The sequence below is a fragment of the Callorhinchus milii genome, unplaced genomic scaffold, assembly GCF_018977255.1.
Source record: "Callorhinchus milii isolate IMCB2004 unplaced genomic scaffold, IMCB_Cmil_1.0 Scaffold26, whole genome shotgun sequence".
Taxonomy (NCBI): Eukaryota; Metazoa; Chordata; class Chondrichthyes; order Chimaeriformes; family Callorhinchidae; genus Callorhinchus; species Callorhinchus milii.
The window spans coordinates 131,650-153,572 of NW_024704767.1; the positions used below are offsets into that span (position 1 = coordinate 131,650).

The window sequence follows — 21,923 nt, forward strand, 5'->3', positions numbered from 1 at the left end:
AAAATCACTTTGTATACTATTCACTTGAGAATTAAGTTAATACGTCAGTCGGAGGACCAACTTGTATAACCACAGCAGCAAGAATGGACAATGGACACTGATGGTTATGTTTCAGTGGCATTCTCACATAATTTAAAATATTCAATCTGTTTGTTCCAAAACTGCTTTCAGTTTTATAAAACTAATTGTAGGAAATAAGCAGTCAACATAACAGCTCCTGGAGTGTGCAGTGCTTAAGTATTTTGCAATGACATCTTAAAATGTGATACATGGCAATACTTTTATAATTCTGTTCCCTTAACAAGAGACTTTCAATAATAGTACCATTTTGAATTTAATTACAAAACAATTATTTTTCTTTTCTCGATTTTCCTATCAACTCCTATTATTTTGTGAATATTTTGTATTAAGACCTCAGTGCTGGAGTCACCTGGAAAGGGAGACCCTGTTTAGAAGATGAGAGCTTGAGTGTGTATGAGCCCTAAAGTAACATGTACAGTACACTTGATCTCTGATGCACCCCTTTTGAGTGAATGATTATATTGTAACTACTGAAATGAATTCAAGCTACCTCACACAGCTGGGCTCAGCAACTCTTCAAAGCCAATGCTTCTAATCATACCACCAGTTATCACGGAAAAATATTCACAAAATTAATACAAGTATAACAATTACCTTAAAAGTAGTTTGTTTCAAACAGTTTTTATCTGAAAGTTAGGCGCTGATGTTGATTTCCGCCCCCACTTCATCCGCAGACTGAAATGTTAATTTTATTTTAGGTGTAGTTTTAATTGATGTCCAGCATTCCTCTTGCTGCTAAATGTAAACGTTGACAATGTATGCATATTGTAAAGTCACACCAGCATGGTCACTACACTTAGCAATGGGAAGAATTTCACCGCCCATCGGTTAAAACATCATGTTATTTCACACATCTCCCCAAGTTATTGAAATAACTGCAGAACTGTTTCAGTGTCAAATTATTAACCATTATTCAATATGACTCACTCATCAACCTTCTATTTGGAGTTACACAACTGGAGTTTGCAGGAGGCTGGCACTTTCTGGATGACCTCTGAAATAGAACCCTTGTCATTCGAATACAATCAAACTAGCTGGGACCTTACTGAAATAGCAAATCAGATTTGTTGGATAATCTATATCTGCGAATGTAAGTTTTGTAGTGCCAATCAAGCAAGTATTAATTCTAGCCTGTTTATGGGCCACATGAACTGATAGTGGGATCTAAATCTGTCTTGTAGATGAGCTCTCCAATTGACAGAACAAGGCATCTAAACCAACTCTCAAACGTACATAAGGTTTTCTACAATTATATTGTGCATGATCAAAATACAGTTAAGTAAATAAATAAAATAAATTAAGGAACTAAAAGCTTAAACTATAATGCAACCGAAGAAAATGAAATCCAAGGAATAATGAACTTTTGTGTGAAAAAATGAATCTTGTACACATGTATCAACTAAAGGACACCTTATGACGTGATATGCAAAACAATTTAGCAGAATCAGTGAGCAATGGGAACATTTTTCAAAATTTAACTCAAAAATGGTTTCATTTGGTAATCTTATAACAATTGTACATGCATATGGAACCAGTGGGCAAATAAGGTAAGAGTTGCTGACGCATTTCTGCAAATTATTGAAATATTCTTCATACGCTGTCATCTGCCAGTTATTCCCAAAATTGTAAAGGTAAGTGAACGTTGCAGACACTGCAATAACATTGGTTTCTACAGAGTTTGAAAATAACATTCGATTGCAGAAAAGGTAGTGGCAGTGGGTTCTGAGTAAGGCCTAAATATCAGTGTTTAAATAAGGGGATGGTGGTAGGTTCTGTGTAAGGCCTAAACTTCAGTTTGTAGGTAACGTACCTGTGTGTTCAAAGTAAGGCTAAAGCTTAGATTTCTACCTGTAACATCCAAAGTATATTAGCAGTCTATGAGACTTCCTGTAAAATGCAAGTCAAATTATAAAGGGACTCATTGAATATAATGTAGTCCATGACATGAACACATTTTCAATCCAACTTGCTTATCTGCCGAAGTTAAAAGCACACTTAATTCTTACAATGTAACACTATTTAAAAATGCTTATCATATTTATATTTGTTACACGTACATTTAAATACATTTCTGAATGTTATGCAGCATCATTAATATTGTTATTGATGAAATTCTAAAATATGGGGGTAGGAGAGTGAGTGGGGGGGTCCAATTACTCCAAATTTGTGTAGAACTTGGCAGAAAGAGCAAGGCATGATTGAAAAGGTGTAGATACTTCTATCCTATTCAGTTTATATTATATAATATAGATATTATATATAATATATATATATTTATATATGCGTTTCAACACTGTTGGTTGTTTACAACTATACATCTTTCAAATGGAACAGAAAAAAGGTCATTTCAAAACCTGTGCAAATATACCAAATACAAATAGCTGTAAAACAAGCTTCAAAACTAATGCAGCATAAAAGCTAACTCTACTCAATATTTTAAAGAGACATGTATGAGGTAGTTCTGTTGTTTCGGAGAAACATGAAAGTACAGCACTATAAACGCTATTCTAAATCACATCCGTCTTACTTTATAAAATTAAATAAGCCCTCCCAAAAATAAAGACACTGTTCCATCACAGAGGAGCATGCACCTAAAACATTAGGCACAGAAACCTGGTAACAGGGCTCAGGCTCAATATGTGACCCAGTAGCTGTAAAGGGATCTGTGGTAGTCGTAGTAACAGGCACTCGCAGAGTGTGTAATTGCAAGCTTCACCTCAGTATTTGAGAATCTAAGTGTGTTCACGTGGATCATGGACACAAGTCTTTCTCAGATGCTGAGGTAGTACTGACATCAGAAGCATTGAAATGCTGGGCAGGAACTTCATTGTCTATTAACAAAGGGTGGCACTTGGCAGAGAAAATACCTGCACTGTTTACATCTGATAATTGCAAGTTTCTGCTTTCTGAATCAAACCCACTATGTGAGCTTTGCTGATCATTGCTGCCTTGAAAGCCATTGGTAAGCCAATGGGCTTCAGGTGTCTTCATTTCATTACCCTTAGGTGACAGGGAGTTAGTCTGTGGGTCAGTAATTTCCTTGCATCTTTCTGTATCATTACAACTGGTCACTTCATTAGTAATAGAGGACAGTGAATTCTGAAATATATCAGCAGGGTGACTCTCTTCATCATGTAATGGTGGGAAACACTTGCTCTGAGGATCTTTCAAATCTTCCACTGGTAGAGCAGTAATGCACTCATTCGGGAGCTCCCCCTTACTCTCTGAATCCTCACCAGGTGAACTGAGGATATCCTCACTCTGAAGATCCTCCGTGGATAAAGTAGTAACACATTCACTCTGAAGATCATCTTTATCCTCACAAGTAGAGTTTTTTTCTGATGCTTCAGAATGAACAATAACTTCGGCTTCTACTTGATTTAAACCCAAAGTGTTTTCCTTCTTTGTCACAGTAATAAAAAATACTTTTTATTAATTTTAACCGGAAAAGTTCTCTTAATAAGAGCTGCTGCTCTGTGTATTGGATGTGAACTCTTTGGCTTCAAAATTGTACACCAGGCATTGTAAGGCAGAGGTTACACATGTGAGGTGGACAATTATAGCCACAGACAAAAAGGTTGGGGGGTGGGGGGGGGGGGGGGGTGTAGAGAGAGCAGAAAATGCAACTTTATTGCAGATGTGCAGTGAAGTAACACATAGTAAATTTCAGATGCGGTTCCCATTTTTTAGAAGGGTGGAAAGAGTGGGTCACTGCGCTTCACAGTAAACTCTGTGAAGCCTTTCGAGACATCTCCACGCGATAACGTCACAGAGCGTCAATCCAATTACATTGCTCACCTTTGAATCAAGTCATTTGTCGGCCGAGATGGTTTGAGCTTGCAAAAAGCTTTGACGAGCGTTGGCTTGAGTGGTATAAAAACATTAAAAGCATGAGTACAGAAACCTTACTGAAACGCCCAAATATCCCGGGTGGGTCCCGTCAGATCAGGTATAGGGGGTTGGTTAGATGGTGAAGGTCCCATTGAGCAGTCTTGGATCGAGTGTAGCCCGTTAGCAGCAGAAAAAAAGGTTCCCTCGATACTGCTTCTTAGGTTAGTTACAGATTAGATGCAGGGTTCGCCTCGGCTTTAACAATGTGCTTCATTTCCAGCATTAGACAAGCCCCCCCTACTGCATCATTTTGACATTTCTTGCACCTGCTTCTCTGGGAAATACAGCTACTTTAGTAATGTACAAACGAGTGCTAAATTATAGCCAATTCTGTGATGTGCCCGTGCGCTCTCTTGTAATTGGATTGAAGGATTGAGACTCGCTTAATCTCGGGACCCTTACAGCTGGATCCCACCGACCAGCTCTTCATCTGTGCCTTCCTTTTTGGGCTCTTTCACCTGTCTGGTGAAAGTTCAAGTCATTATTTTTTTTGACTGATTTAGGAAAGCAGAAAATGTATCCTTGGAACGGAGGTATTGAGAGCGCTCTCAAATGAACATAGCCTTTGCTCATCTGACAACTGCATTACACTCAGCAGTTACATTCATCTGAAAGCCATCAGATGTGATTCTCTAAAGCCAATGGTGATCACTATTGGAGTGTAAAGAAGCTGGGTCTGTTTTCCTGCTGATATTCTTGCCTGAATCTCTCAAATCCAGCTCCAAGGTATGGACTGGGAAAAGGCCATTCAGCCCCTGAAGATTCCACACATTCTCTATAGAAAGGATTACACAATTCCCTTTTCTCTGCAAAGGCAAAGCCTCTCGACAAGGTAGGTTTCTGGTTTCAGCAACTCACGAATTATGCTCCAGACCCCATTTCGTCATCTTTTTATTTATCTCGATACCATCACAATACTCTTCCTAAACAGGTAGGCCAAAAAATAAGCATTTTCTTAAAATAAAAATGAAGAGATACATTTTTCCTCACAAGATTTTATTTTAATGCATCAGTCTTCTTATCGTACATTAAATAATTAACAATCAGTTATGAGATTATCCTTCATTTCTCCAAAATAGCATTCTGTTCAGTCTTAATTTGTGGAACTGCTACTAGAAAATAAAGCTTCAGGCAGATTTCTACTCAAAACAATGGGGTGGGGAGATCACATGAAATTCATTCAATGTCATTACCCGTAGTGGCTAGTGTGAAATTGTTTGCAAGAACCATAGGGATCATCTTTTCGATGTGTTATATTGCTAACATTATTTCATTAAAGAAACAGCAAATAGCTTTATGAAATTGTAAATTAGACTCAAACGGTTTTGTTCTCAAGTAGTGAATTATAATAATCTCTGCAGTTGATATAACAACAAATTACATTTGTATAGCGCCTTATCACGTCTTCGAGACATCTCAAAGCACTTCACAGAATATATTGTAAAGTGAATGGACTGTATATTTTGTGGGCGAAACGCGGCAGCCAATTACACACAGCAGCGTCTTACAAACAGTCGTGGATTGAGTGTCCGAATTATTTTTATTATTTTTTTTTGAAGGAATTATAATGAATGTGAACAGAATGATATTACAGAATCTTCCATGTGGCTCTAGATTCACTTAAAACTATGCAGATTACTGGCTACAACGGCAGTTTGATAGTTATGCAGAGAAATGGAAAGACAACATACATGATGGCCTTTGAGTTAACAATAGAACGTTAGGAACTCTTGAAGATACTGATGCCGGCTAAATCGTAAATGTTACAATCCGGAGAAATTTCACATACAGCTGTAACTGTCACAACATACAATGTATTACATTATTTGCAACAGTATTGGAAGATAATACAATTTTCTTAACCTTGAAATAAAACTAAATTATCCAAATAGAACTCCAGGTTCTCGCTAAAGTCAATTAGACTAGTTTACACAAATTATTCTAAAGTTTGCAAAAAAAATTAAAAAACAAATAATCACATCGACTATTAGTACTCATTATAGGGTTTAGTAATTTGCAAATTAAAGCTGATAAATAAGATTTGAGATCTTGATCATCACAGCAGCAATTAATGGGATACAACTGTAGAGCAACAATGGTACAATAAACCAAACCTACAAAATAAATCTTTGAAATTTGTTATCGTTCATTGTAATGCAACATTCTTATATAGGTAACACATCAGTTACAGTATTTCTACAGGTCACAAGTAGGCAGAGAGAAAGGCAAAGAACACAAATTGCACGAGGCAACATGTTACAATCTACAATGTTATTCACATTTTGTTTTAAATGGAAGATTTCCAAATCTTACATATGCATATTCAAGATGCTGTGAATACCAAGTACCGCACTAAGCATTAGAACGCGGTAAAGATGAACAATACATTCTGAAAACAAATGGGACATTTTTGGTTGTCTTACCTCACTGTACAAGAGCAATTTTTTTTAAGCAAAGAGCACAATTTAACACAATTTCACTGATCACAAGCTGAGGTGTTAAATATTAACAGAGTATCAGAATGTTGTATAGGTCCTTAAGCAGTGTGCAATCGTTTCAGTATTCCCAGAAAGCACTTCAGTGGGTAAAAGGTTACAAAAAGATATTTTGAGCAGAACCGTGTCTAGCTTTTCATTGATACCATAATTGCAAACTTGCCTGTTCTTTTTGTTTAAAAAAATCACTTTGTATACTATTCACTTGAGAATTAAGTTAATACGTCAGTCGGAGGACCAACTTGTATAACCACAGCAGCAAGAATGGACAATGGACACTGATGGTTATGTTTCAGTGGCATTCTCACATAATTTAAAATATTCAATCTGTTTGTTCCAAAACTGCTTTCAGTTTTATAAAACTAATTGTAGGAAATAAGCAGTCAACATAACAGCTCCTGGAGTGTGCAGTGCTTAAGTATTTTGCAATGACATCTTAAAATGTGATACATGGCAATACTTTTATAATTCTGTTCCCTTAACAAGAGACTTTCAATAATAGTACCATTTTGAATTTAATTACAAAACAATTATTTTTCTTTTCTCGATTTTCCTATCAACTCCTATTATTTTGTGAATATTTTGTATTAAGACCTCAGTGCTGGAGTCACCTGGAAAGGGAGACCCTGTTTAGAAGATTGAGAGCTTGAGTGTGTATGAGCCCTAAAGTAACATGTACAGTACACTTGATCTCTGATGCACCCCTTTTGAGTGAATGATTATATTGTAACTACTGAAATGAATTCAAGCTACCTCACACAGCTGGGCTCAGCAACTCTTCAAAGCCAATGCTTCTAATCATACCACCAGTTATCACGGAAAAATATTCACAAAATTAATACAAGTATAACAATTACCTTAAAAGTAGTTTGTTTCAAACAGTTTTTATCTGAAAGTTAGGCGCTGATGTTGATTTCCGCCCCCACTTCATCCGCAGACTGAAATGTTAATTTTATTTTAGGTGTAGTTTTAATTGATGTCCAGCATTCCTCTTGCTGCTAAATGTAAACGTTGACAATGTATGCATATTGTAAAGTCACACCAGCATGGTCACTACACTTAGCAATGGGAAGAATTTCACCGCCCATCGGTTAAAACATCATGTTATTTCACACATCTCCCCAAGTTATTGAAATAACTGCAGAACTGTTTCAGTGTCAAATTATTAACCATTATTCAATATGACTCACTCATCAACCTTCTATTTGGAGTTACACAACTGGAGTTTGCAGGAGGCTGGCACTTTCTGGATGACCTCTGAAATAGAACCCTTGTCATTCGAATACAATCAAACTAGCTGGGACCTTACTGAAATAGCAAATCAGATTTGTTGGATAATCTATATCTGCGAATGTAAGTTTTGTAGTGCCAATCAAGCAAGTATTAATTCTAGCCTGTTTATGGGCCACATGAACTGATAGTGGGATCTAAATCTGTCTTGTAGATGAGCTCTCCAATTGACAGAACAAGGCATCTAAACCAACTCTCAAACGTACATAAGGTTTTCTACAATTATATTGTGCATGATCAAAATACAGTTAAGTAAATAAATAAAATAAATTAAGGAACTAAAAGCTTAAACTATAATGCAACCGAAGAAAATGAAATCCAAGGAATAATGAACTTTTGTGTGAAAAAATGAATCTTGTACACATGTATCAACTAAAGGACACCTTATGACGTGATATGCAAAACAATTTAGCAGAATCAGTGAGCAATGGGAACATTTTTCAAAATTTAACTCAAAAATGGTTTCATTTGGTAATCTTATAACAATTGTACATGCATATGGAACCAGTGGGCAAATAAGGTAAGAGTTGCTGACGCATTTCTGCAAATTATTGAAATATTCTTCATACGCTGTCATCTGCCAGTTATTCCCAAAATTGTAAAGGTAAGTGAACGTTGCAGACACTGCAATAACATTGGTTTCTACAGAGTTTGAAAATAACATTCGATTGCAGAAAAGGTAGTGGCAGTGGGTTCTGAGTAAGGCCTAAATATCAGTGTTTAAATAAGGGGATGGTGGTAGGTTCTGTGTAAGGCCTAAACTTCAGTTTGTAGGTAACGTACCTGTGTGTTCAAAGTAAGGCTAAAGCTTAGATTTCTACCTGTAACATCCAAAGTATATTAGCAGTCTATGAGACTTCCTGTAAAATGCAAGTCAAATTATAAAGGGACTCATTGAATATAATGTAGTCCATGACATGAACACATTTTCAATCCAACTTGCTTATCTGCCGAAGTTAAAAGCACACTTAATTCTTACAATGTAACACTATTTAAAAATGCTTATCATATTTATATTTGTTACACGTACATTTAAATACATTTCTGAATGTTATGCAGCATCATTAATATTGTTATTGATGAAATTCTAAAATATGGGGGTAGGAGAGTGAGTGGGGGGGGTCCAATTACTCCAAATTTGTGTAGAACTTGGCAGAAAGAGCAAGGCATGATTGAAAAGGTGTAGATACTTCTATCCTATTCAGTTTATATTATATAATATAGATATTATATATAATATATATATATTTATATATGCGTTTCAACACTGTTGGTTGTTTACAACTATACATCTTTCAAATGGAACAGAAAAAAGGTCATTTCAAAACCTGTGCAAATATACCAAATACAAATAGCTGTAAAACAAGCTTCAAAACTAATGCAGCATAAAAGCTAACTCTACTCAATATTTTAAAGAGACATGTATGAGGTAGTTCTGTTGTTTCGGAGAAACATGAAAGTACAGCACTATAAACGCTATTCTAAATCACATCCGTCTTACTTTATAAAATTAAATAAGCCCTCCCAAAAATAAAGACACTGTTCCATCACAGAGGAGCATGCACCTAAAACATTAGGCACAGAAACCTGGTAACAGGGCTCAGGCTCAATATGTGACCCAGTAGCTGTAAAGGGATCTGTGGTAGTCGTAGTAACAGGCACTCGCAGAGTGTGTAATTGCAAGCTTCACCTCAGTATTTGAGAATCTAAGTGTGTTCACGTGGATCATGGACACAAGTCTTTCTCAGATGCTGAGGTAGTACTGACATCAGAAGCATTGAAATGCTGGGCAGGAACTTCATTGTCTATTAACAAAGGGTGGCACTTGGCAGAGAAAATACCTGCACTGTTTACATCTGATAATTGCAAGTTTCTGCTTTCTGAATCAAACCCACTATGTGAGCTTTGCTGATCATTGCTGCCTTGAAAGCCATTGGTAAGCCAATGGGCTTCAGGTGTCTTCATTTCATTACCCTTAGGTGACAGGGAGTTAGTCTGTGGGTCAGTAATTTCCTTGCATCTTTCTGTATCATTACAACTGGTCACTTCATTAGTAATAGAGGACAGTGAATTCTGAAATATATCAGCAGGGTGACTCTCTTCATCATGTAATGGTGGGAAACACTTGCTCTGAGGATCTTTCAAATCTTCCACTGGTAGAGCAGTAATGCACTCATTCGGGAGCTCCCCCTTACTCTCTGAATCCTCACCAGGTGAACTGAGGATATCCTCACTCTGAAGATCCTCCGTGGATAAAGTAGTAACACATTCACTCTGAAGATCATCTTTATCCTCACAAGTAGAGTTTTTTTCTGATGCTTCAGAATGAACAATAACTTCGGCTTCTACTTGATTTAAACCCAAAGTGTTTTCCTTCTTTGTCACAGCCTGTTAGGGAATTAATACAAAGTTTATTATTCAGATTTTTGTGATGCCCACAATGAAAGCCTTAATGGGTAACATGGTTCACTTGTAAATTACTATCAATAAGATAAGGCTAATTTGATTTCTACGGGATATAGATCACTTGAATAATCATCCAGTTCGTTTAAAAGTAACATGTCAGTTTAAAGCACAGGAATTTTGCATTTCAAGGGCAACAAAAAAGGCAATTATTCCCATGTCCCCCCCCAAATTGAAAATTAGTCAGACGATATCACCAATGAAATGTTTTATACATTAAAATACTCAGTTTTTCCTACTTAAAGAGTGGTCACAAGTAGCTGAAGAAGTGGAGTCTATGGTGACTTAAAGGAAGGTTGGAGACATTGCAGTAAATTGAGTATTTATACCAATATCTTCTGTGCTCTATTTAACACAAGTATCTATGGGCTGGGCTGCAATAAATATCCAGCGTGTTCTGGTTTTAACACATTTCCCAATGTTTAATCTCCAGGGTCATTAATCCAAAATCAGATTGTCAGACTAATTGGATTTTGAAGTGAATGCTCCCAGTATTCTCCATGATGCTAATTACATCCTGTTCAGCATTGATTTCTGTAGCAGAGTCTTCACCCTATTACCACTGCTGGATAGCAGATGCCAGTCTCCATAGAAAGGCCTATGCAAATTTTCTAAAATTCTCTTAAGTGAGTTATAAATGCTTATTTCTCTAAACACAATATATACAGTACAATTAAGATAATTTTATGTTCCTATTAATTTTTCTCCCCAGATTCTCTCTGCTTCTTATAAACAGATATGATCCATACATCTATACAGTCTCTTTTGTTTGTATTAACAGTAGAAAAGGTTCAAACTATCCATGGTTTTCCAATCAACAAATTTGTCAAAATATATAATAATATTTGCAATTGATATAGCGCCTTATCACATCTTTCAGATGTGTCAAAGCGCTTCCCAAAATATACTGTAAAATGAATTGACTATATTTTGTGGGCAAAATCAACAAAGATTACAAAAACGTGTCGTATTCAACCTTTAAGTTGGGGATAGTGGGGATCACAAAAATAACACGAGTAAAAACAGAAAATGTGGTAGTCACACAGCAGGTCAATCAATATCTAAAAGGCAGGATAACATTACATTTGCACACTACATCAGAATTCTTTTGGATGACAAGATAGCTCCACTTACATTTTCTAGATTTCTTTATCTATGGCAATTGAAATAATGGTATCCTGAATGTACCATGAAAGCAAAACTGGACCACAGTTTGGGTGGGTGGAGGACAGCTAACCACACTTCAATTACAAAGCACATTTGCAGCTTCAAGACACCAAAGCAGAGCATGAGAGCAGGGGCAACAACAGACTTTTCACTGGTTTTAAACTGGGGAAGTCCTTAATGAGCTATAAGAGCAATTACACCTCTCTTTTGCTGATGCCTGAGTGGAGAAACGTACCACATGATTTAGTATTGAACTACAAAGATCAGGAAAGTCTCAGGTTTCATGCATTGTCTGTCCTGAGTTAGTGGATCTCAGGTAGGTGCTAATACTGGTTTGAAGAGTCCTTTGGATAGAGGGGAAAATCTGTCTAGATCACTGCTAACCATTATCCAGGAACTCTTGCTGGAAAAAGCTCTTTTTAAAACAAAGTTTATGACTAAATATCAAGCAAGGACAGGAATAGAATTGACCGTAATGCCTCCCAGGGGTTGAATAGACTGCTGACATTTTCTGCCCAGTCATGCATGAAGAATGGTTATTATAAGGTAAGGCAGGATTGCTGGGGCCCATTGAATTTTATTCCAAAATGCCTTATTATCTTCAGAAGAGTACAAAATTGGAAAGTAAAAAATCTTCTGGAGCTAGAAAACACGAAGGAAAGGCATTTCACTAGACTGTATGAACTGCATGTTCTGATTAACAAGTCCCCCAACTTCATTCTCACCTTAAATCATTTAAAACCACAAGCTGAAATTCCTGTGTGCACATAGACTAGAAATCTGTGTATTACAGATAATAAATAAAGTACCTTAGTACTGCCAAAATCAAAGTTTGCTTGAGGGTGATCTTTACTGGTTTCAGATTTAAGCTTCAATGTTCCATTCATTATGCAAGGTGAATCTGCGATGATTCCATTGTTATAGCCAATTGAATTATTTGTCCACTGGTGATGAACTGACCCATTCCAAGCAGGCTTTTGAGGAAGCAGAAGAAAAAAAACACATTTGAAATTAGATTACAAAATGAACAGTCCAGGTGTATTTTTGACCCCCATCTCCAGCTAGTGCCAGCTCTTTTTAACTAGAGCATAATGATGTTTAAACATTAAGCTGAATGATGTAGGGCACTAAATGTTGACACAACTTCACCAGGTGTTTGGAATGACATTATTTCAGTTTCAATGTACAGCTCTCCCCAAATAGTCTCACTTCTCATGAGGTGAAAAGCGTATTGGGACTATTTAGCCACCAGGCCATCAGGTGAGCTTTAAGTTTTGAATTCAAACACAAATGACAAAGTTAACAGTAAAATCATGTACTATTTAGTATTCACCAAAGAATTGCAAGTTGATCCTTAGCATCACCTTAATCTTGAAACCCTCTGAACAGATGAAAAAGTGCGTTACTCCAGTCTGAATGTGCCTATTATTTCAGCCTAGTTCCCCTACTTTCCCTGATCTCAGGAATTAATTTAGGCCTTAAGTAATATATAGGAGATCACCTCCTCCCCTTCTCAAGACAAATTTGTTTTCAGAAATAAGACCAAATATGAGATAGGTGCAATGCAAGATTGGAAAGCACTATTTGATCAATATTTACACTCGGAGATATCACCACTAGCAAATACACTTCCACTTATCTATGGATAGCCTTTGTGACAACTGTGGAGTTTTCATTAATAGAAGTAACAGCTAATGTGATTACCAACAGTTGATCAATGAACTGGTTAATATATTAGTTTTAGTTCGATGCTCACGTGTGAAACCTGTTGACACGAGTTGTTCTTGTGTACTTAATAGATGAGGTAGTGCCAGCACTTTATCAAGGAACATGCTGACAGATATATGGGCATTCTCGTCAGCATCATGAGAAGGATTCACTGTGCTTTTCTGTACTAATAAAGCATCAGTGCCAAATAGGATGTGCCAATTAGGGACCGATGGAGAATTGACATCTCAGTAACAGACAAGATGAAAGAGGTCTTACATTGAAATATTAAAAGTATATTAATGATACTAGTCTCTTGGTTCTCCCAGTGTTTACCTCTGTTTCCTTCTACTAATTTGTGGATAACCTGATAAAATAAGTACAAGTAATAATATAATAATAATCCTTGCATTTGATACAGCACCTTATCACATCTTCAAAACGTCTCAAAGTGCTTCACAGGATATACAGTAAAGTGGAAAATAAAATAATTCATGTAATAATCCTCCTTTAAGATACCTATAAATCAAGATCACCTACAATTACCCAATCACTATATTTTACAGAAAACACTTTGGGTGAGATATTGACATAAGGCACTATATCAAAAGCAAGGATGATTTTAAAATGCACACAACCTGGTTGTATCACTGACAACACTATCCACTGCCCCAATTGGATCCCACACAAGCCCATGTCCTGTCACATAAATAAAAGATTGAGAAGATCAAATAAGCAATAAAATACCTTTGGTTTCACCTGAACATCACCATCTGGAAGGTTGGTATTCATGAGAGTTTGCACCTCAGTAAGCTCAGTTATTTCAGCAAGTGGCAAGGAGACATCTTCAGTTGGAGTGGACATTAGCGTTTCAAGCTCATGGGCATGGGGAAGTGAAATATTGGGAGTAGGAGACGCTTTTCTTGCCCTACGGTAGTGAGAATGACCAGTAGTCAGGTGGGAATCGGGGCCTGAATTGCTTTCTCTGTCATTGAAAAGAAAGATTATTAGCCATTTTAAGGAGAAACCCCATCATTAATGCTTTACTACGTTTGTATCAGCAGAATAATGAAAGTCATTTCAGCAGGGTTATTTATTAACATTTGTGCCCAGAGCAGTCTTCTCTCTGACACAAATATATATATATATAATTAGCTTTGCACATTCTAATCAAATGTAACTGCTTTCAGCGAGTCTCAGTTTCAGAAAAACAAAATAAAGTAGCTTACAAAGCTCTCTTTTACCTCGAGTACATGGGGTCAAAGCCAACCAGACTGATGAATAAAAATATGCGGTTTGGTACTCATAAGGGTTCTAATTGGGACAGTCTTAAGTTGTGAAAAGTTCACCATCACTACTCTTTTTAAACTATTGTTATTTAGAAGGTGCAAACATAGCAAATGCAAGAAATTGAGAAATGCAGTACAGCAAGAGATGTTATTCTGAGGTGTATTGTTGGAAGAGCAGAGAAAGTACCAAAACTGAATGACTCCCGACTTGTGAATGCTTAATACTGACTCGGGTGCAGAAAGCAAGTGATCATTCCTTTCCATTTCCCAGCACTGACATCCCTCATCTTGATGAGCACAAGATTCCTTTCAAATGAAAAACGATTGTCTGCCATTTCACATTCTTCAAAATTAAAAAGTATTTAACCTTCTGCACCTATATAATAGTCTATCAAATAGCTTATCCAAAACACACTAAAGATTGTATTCAAACACATTACTATAGAATGACTCTTCAAAATGTACTAATAACACAATAGAAATTCATGATTCTGGATTGATCCCCTTACCTCCACTTATTGTTGCAGAAACTGGCACAAATGCAGAAGAGAATACAGAGCAACCCTAGGCAAACACCCACAATGATGCCAGTCACAGAATGTACATCCAGAAGATCATGTAGTCCTGATATCAGAAACAACAAGTTACTAATTGGTCGCTTCTGTAATTTAGTACAATGTTTGCTGATACAAAGTTATTTCTCCCAGTTACTTGGTCAATGATCCCCAGATATAATTCGTCATTCACTTCATGACCGTGTGTGGGGAAAATGTCATGCACAAATAGGTTGCCATGTTCCCCTTGAAAATAGTCACTAAATCCTATTAAGCTCCTGTTGATACATCATTACTTCTCTTCGGACAAGAAAGAAAATTGTTTTGTAAGCACCTAGTGTCTGACACTCTGGATGCCTACTTGGATGATGTACATTAATGGTCCAAGGAGCTATTCCACAGTGGTTCCATTCCCTATAATAGATACCAGGACTTAAGAGCAATCTGGGAGCTGTTTGATTGTAACCAGATACTGGAAAAACACTTTCCCACTAGCTACACACGTAGTTAAGAATGCTATAATTGTTCCAGATTGGCTCCCACATTAATCTAAAATGCCAGCTCCATTGGGTTAAATGGAACAGTTCAAGTATATATGCAGCTTAATTTCTACCATAACACAGTAAATCTGTGACTTATGCCATATATTTAATATTGAATGCTTGTTTAATAACATCAATTGATATTTTATAGTTGTGTTTTAAATCTCATGTAAATGTGGTATAGAATCTGGCAATCAAAAAAAATCACCTAATGGTCGCTCAGGTAGGGTCTGCACGTCTTTTGCCACAGAATATGGTCCGGTTCCTACAATGGTCTTTGCTCCCATCTTAACGAAGTAGCGAGTACCACTCTGCAGTCCTAGCACTTCGGTGCTGAAGATGTGCCCTGAATACCACAAACACAAATGATCATTCAAGTCACTTTCATCTCAACTGGTCAACATCCCAGAAGGAGGTCTGTTAGATTGCAGTCAATATCCTGGGATGTCTCTTTGATCATGCTCTTTGACGAAGGTCATGATCCTTTACATGGAGAGAAGACACATGCATCATTCATAGATGCATGTAAACTAAATGTTCTACAATCCTTTTGCCTTATCCCTTTATATTTACCAGCATTTGTCAGCCACTGAAAAAAGCAAGTGGCGAAAAAAGCTGACAAATGCCAGTACCGGCATTGTAATTACACTCAGGGGTTAATTCCGGCTCACCAGACCGGATCTTCCATATAACATTGGCTGTGTACTGGTGATTCATAATAAGGATTCAATCAGTCAGTTTGATCTATGATCCTAACGTACCTTCCTTAGACAGTGAACTCCACAAATCATCAGGTTGTGTTCGGTTTGTGTTATATAGAATAACATATTCAACTATGATGCCATTTGGCTCGGTTGGAAGCTGCCATTGAACTCTTACTGAGTATGTGGTAATCGGATTCAATTTAATGTCTGATGGAGGAGTGGAAGGTTCTGAAAAGAAAAATGGAATTGCTGAGAAATGAATGTTCACATCACAGTTGATTATAATTGCATAAAATGACAGGCATCCATTAGGATTCCTGACGGATTTCTTGTGCCTGGCATATGAATGATAATAAAAAAAACTAATGGCAGTTTGGTGGTACATCACATTGGCGTTTCAATGTATTGTTCCACTGAGCAGTAAGAAAGATTTATATCTAATCTCAGATGGGCTGTTAGTGAAAGCACAGGGAAGACAAGAATAATCTGATTAGAGGATGAATTACTGTGAGCTGTTCTCATGAGTCTTGCAATAGCTGGCTACAGAGCAACATTGAGGTCTGGGAGAAAGTCAACTACTGAGCCAGAGAATGAAAAGGAATGCAAGAAAGCGGGGGTGGGGGGGGCAGAGAGAAAGAGGGCAGGAGAGATCAAAAGAATATTTTGCCTATGAAAACACAGACTCCTGCCCCTCCCAAATCCAGTACCCATCTTGGGTGTAAACCCTTGACTGTCCAGCACCTTGAGACGTCCTCCTGATGCAAGGGATACTATATAAATTTTATTTCTTTGTTGTTCTCATCACTACACTGGAGGTGACCATACCATTACCAATGGCGATGGCAATTTACATTTATACAGCATTAATCATGTAAAAGAACTTCTCAATTATGGGAGACAATAAGGCAATATCCATTTTACAAAAAAAGCTTGGTACTCACTATCAGGCAAAGTAGATTCCTCCACAATGCCACTAAATGGTCCATCAATACTAATTCCATTTGACTGCACTGCAAACTCATATCTAGTGTATGGTTTCAAGTTGCTGATGAAAATTTCTTCTTCAGAGCTGGAACAAAAGCAGGCAAACTCAGGTGGTGTTTATATTCTAAACATAAACCTAAACAGAGATGTCAAACATGAGGTTATTGCACCTTTGCTTTTGCAATAATTCAGCCATGCTTTAGAATCTTGAAAATTCTGTGAAATTTGTCACACTATCTACAATAGCAGCTTACATTTATATAGTGCCCCTCATGCTGGGTAGTGTTCCAGAGCATCATTGGTCAAAACTGAAGTGGCCAGGTATAAATCAAGCCTACACTCTCTCTACAACTGCTGTATTTACATTTCTGCGTCAAAAATGGCCAATTTCCAGGTCACCAGATCACTAGCAACATGACCACCAGCCAGTGATATTAGCCTAGTATTCTGATTGAATCACTGCTGAATTTAAGCAAAAGAAAAGCTCTGCATCTTCTAGAATACACAGGTTATGCTTCGACACTTCACCTTAGAAATGGGTGAAGAGGTACGGCTTAAGCAAACCCTGTGCCACTTCAGAGTCCTGCAAATCCAAAGCCGTAAAAAAGGTCACCGTTTTCTATACAAGCTAATTAGTTGCACAATCTCACCTTGTGAAGTAAGTCACCAGAGAAGCATTTTTCAATCCCCAAGGACTGCAACGCACAGTGTAATTCATAATCCAGGCTGTGGTAAAGGGAGGTCGAGTCCAGCGTAACCAGATTGCTCGGGAGTGATTGGATTTTGCTTGTAATTGGGTTGGAGGTGGCAGCATTACTGGGGGATCTGGAAAAAGAGACAGATATAATTCATATTTATACATTTCCATGATTTTCTTTAGTCAGTTCACTATTCAATTAGTTTGTATAACTAGTGTAAGTGCCAGTGGTTGATCCACAAATACTTTTAAATAAATTGAATAACTCTTACGTGACATTCTCATCCTACAGCAATAATAAAACAGTCAATTCATTTTGCAGTATATTCTGTGAAGTGCTTTGAAATGTCTCGAAGATGTCATAAGGCACCGTATCAAATACAGGATTATTATTATAAAGTGTCAAGTATTTTAGCTGTGACTAGGATTCACGATCATGTTTTAGTTTATTTGAATTCCCTAAAGCGTAGCTTTGAAGCTCTCTCAATTGTGTCATTTACCTATGGTTAGGGCAGGTGCTTTTTCAGTTTTTCCTTTCCATACCACTGCATAGCCATCATCTTGTTTGTTGAAGGCAATCAATTTTACTTCATATAATTTGTCAGACACTGCATAAAGAAACAGATAAATTATTTTGCTGTAATTTTGAGACAAACGAGGACATTTCTTCAGCAAAACAAAGTTATTTAATGCAACAGAAAAATTCTTCTTTCAAACATACAGGAACAGGCCAAACCACATCAGGGTATCTCGAGTACACGATTTAATGATGGCAAGTCCTCCAATCAGTTCCTAAACTGCATGCTGAGGTTTTGTTCTGAGCAAGTCAGGGTTCAAAAGATCATGCAGACATGGTTTAAAAGATTAAAAAATCTCAATATTGTTCTCTGAAAAACAATAGTTTTGCCCGTGAGTAAATGGTTTCTGGTCCAAGTCCTTCCAAAGCACAGTTGGAATGATTTTATGAATTGCTGTGGCAATTTCATGGAGTAGGATAATTAGGATTATCTCTATTCATTTATGATAATAATTCTGTCTTCATTCATCCAGTGTTGTAGTACAGAGTAGAATTATTGTTGCTTCAATAGCGCAAGTAGAAATTGCACATCTTGCTACAGATACTAAATAGGCATCAATAAGGATTTGCATTCTAGAGCCCAGAATATATAATTTGCATTTCATTGCTGAATACAGTATTAAACTTATGAAGTACAGTTGTATTTTTGTTGCAGTCACACATCCCAGGTACTGTGCTCTGATCACAGCAGGTTGGATAACATTTATTTGTGCTCTCTAGAGCCAATAAAGATCTATTCAAGTGCACTGAAGCAGGAGCACATGCATTGTTAGAACACTTAACATTCATGTGATATAATTACTTATGCGAGCTGCAGTATATTCCAGCTCAATGGTTTCATATTACAATTAGGAAAGTAATCTCAATTCAAATAATAATAATTACACAGTTTGCTTACATCATTAACCCTCCGAGGAGCATGGCAGCACTTCAAAAGGTGAAGCATGCAGACTCTTTCAGGCAATGTATGAGAGCACAGAAATATAGAAAAGCAAATGCTCTCTCCATCAATTTGTTCAATAGCAATATCAAATTCTCACAGCATTCATTCAAGTCCTGCCGATGTGAAGATTAGAAACTAAGATTTTACAAATCATCAGTAAATATTCTGAAAAGCATTGAAGAACTGAAATTACCCCAAACCTCAGCAATGGGTTTGAACAGCATACGACTCAAATTACGCATTGATTATTTTACTATTTCTTTAAATCAGTCAGAGTACTGAACAGTGTGCCACACAAGCATATTGAGCACAAACCATTAAGTCTACCTTCGGCTGTAACACAAAGTAAAAGTCTCTTTGATACAGATATTGAGTGACAGATTGGTCCATTACAAGCATATACTTTGGCATTTCCTACTTAGTTCTATTTTGGAATGAAGTCCACTAGTTTAACTCATTGATATCATGGCTTCAGAAAACTACTGTAAACATGATTTGAATCTATCATTATAAATAGAAAAAACAATTCTGTCAACACCATATACAGGAGCGTCAAACACTGATGCAAGGAACCCATCATGATCGAATGTGAATTGGCCACATCCAATGCTTCAATCGCACAGAATGCACTTCTATCTGACATTGCACAATTTGTTAATAAATTATACAGTTCAACAAGATAATGTTGCTTTGAAACAGAACATTTGGGCCTAGCTAACAATAAGTATCTTAGTTTCACTAACCTAACCCTGTAATCTCATATTGTTTTACTTTTCTTCTAAGGCGTATAGGTCCTTTTGTCCAGTGTTCATCTCCATTAGTGTCATTTAACCCTTCTTTATCTGAATCTTCCACATCTGCTTCTCTGTAGTGAAGCTTGTAACCCTGGATCTGGACTGGATTAGAGGGTGCTTGCCAAGTGACCAGCAAAGAGTCTACTTTTGCCTTGACCTTCATTTCAGTGGGAGCAAATGGAACTGGAACAAAGCAGAACAGGTCATTATCCGAAACATTTAAAAGTGATAACTGTAATTAGAAGGAATGGGACAATGTTTTAAACCTTTGAAGCTACATTTCAAAATTCCTTTTAAAAAGACACTGTGGTAAACTTTGGTGAGATCCCCGATGCTAGCTGCAAATTGTTTTAATGCTTCACTTTTGCACTTGTGATGATGCACCTCGGGTGAAGTTCACTCCTCCTACGTAGGTTCCACAATTTTGATACCAGTTTCATTAGTAGTGAACTCACTACCACACAACAAACATTCAGATCTATTTTAGTAACAGACAAATAGATTAAAAAAATTCAGAAAAATCTATTTTGGGAGCTAGCTGACAAAAACATCTATCTTTCATTTCATTTTTCCATCTACGAATGGATGGTCTGTTCTAGAATCTGGGTTGTAGATGACAATGGGTTTTCCCCAACTTCAGGATTGAACTAGCTAGTTAATTAGAACAATTCCTATTTTTACAACACACTGCTCTCCCAGCAGGATACAGTGATGTGCCTCAGGATCCAGTTCTCTATCATATGCAAATGTCAGAGCACTCTAAAACATTACTGTGGAAAGACTAATGAAAAGCACCGAGGGTCTTTGTTGCAAGAAAAATAGAAAATTAGAATATAATTCATGACATGAATGTTTGCAGCTAAATCTAAGAAATGTATTGTTTAAACTTATCCTTAGCGTTCATTCAAGATTCATTGCCAACCAAGTGTGACAAGAATATTATCTGTTAAACTCCTTAATTTCTGTTTGTATGTAATTCATTTAAAACACAAGGGGGCGGGTGGGGGGAAGAGAGGAAGGAACGTCTCTAGTGACAACCAACAAAGTACAAGATTTATAGTGTATAATTGAATACATTTGATTAACGCACATTAACAACAGAAAATGCATAACATCTACAACATTAGCTAAAAAAAATTCACATTTTGCAATGCATTGAGAAATAACTTGCAAACCTGCTCATTCGGGAATGTGCTGATTTAATGAGATTATTCCTACCCATTATTAGCTTAGTTCTGTCAGGTGTTAGGTGCTGGGTCCATTCTGATGGTACACCATACCCCACAGTTGTGCCCGCTGTAATCCGTACTTTGTAAATTTTCTTTGATTGCACAGGGGGAAGAGTGACTTGCGTCTCATTTCCAGCAACTTCGATTGAATAAACTTGATCTGTTTACAAAGAAGAAGTGGGTCTCAGCATTCTGTGACTGAAAGAATCTAAATTACAATCAATTTATAGCACGTTCAAGAATAGGAAAAAAAATACAAAATAAAACTACTTTGCATACATATATTCAGCCAGCCCAGCTTCTAGTCTGTGTTCTAAAAGTTTGAACTGAACGCCAAACATGTCCCAAATTAAGCTTCCTGTCTGTTGAGTTGAACTTCAGGTTCAGATTTTTGATAATATTGACAGGAATTTGAACGTTTGACACATCGGAATTCTTCACACATCAACTTCTCAATGAACCACCTGAAGAATGAACAATTAGCAGACAAGTCAATTCAAGAATGCTCACATCACC

General features: G+C 36.9%; 1 protein-coding gene across 1 annotated transcript in view; it reads right to left on the reverse strand.

Moving 5' to 3' along the window:
• Nucleotides 1-9,032: 9,032 nt before the first annotated feature.
• igdcc4 (immunoglobulin superfamily, DCC subclass, member 4) overlaps nucleotides 9,033-21,923 on the reverse strand; it is a 30,249-nt gene continuing 17,358 nt past the window's right edge. Inside the window, exons 10-20 of the mRNA XM_042344016.1 lie at nucleotides 21,397-21,567; nucleotides 20,128-20,361; nucleotides 18,365-18,472; nucleotides 17,818-17,992; nucleotides 17,125-17,252; nucleotides 16,241-16,411; nucleotides 15,688-15,825; nucleotides 14,893-15,007; nucleotides 13,842-14,079; nucleotides 12,197-12,361; nucleotides 9,033-10,145 (exon numbers count right to left, since the gene is read on the reverse strand). Of these exons, the coding sequence (XP_042199950.1) occupies nucleotides 9,483-10,145; nucleotides 12,197-12,361; nucleotides 13,842-14,079; nucleotides 14,893-15,007; nucleotides 15,688-15,825; nucleotides 16,241-16,411; nucleotides 17,125-17,252; nucleotides 17,818-17,992; nucleotides 18,365-18,472; nucleotides 20,128-20,361; nucleotides 21,397-21,567 (2,306 nt within the window). The 3' untranslated portion in view covers nucleotides 9,033-9,482. The remainder of the gene's footprint in view (nucleotides 10,146-12,196; nucleotides 12,362-13,841; nucleotides 14,080-14,892; nucleotides 15,008-15,687; nucleotides 15,826-16,240; nucleotides 16,412-17,124; nucleotides 17,253-17,817; nucleotides 17,993-18,364; nucleotides 18,473-20,127; nucleotides 20,362-21,396; nucleotides 21,568-21,923) is intronic.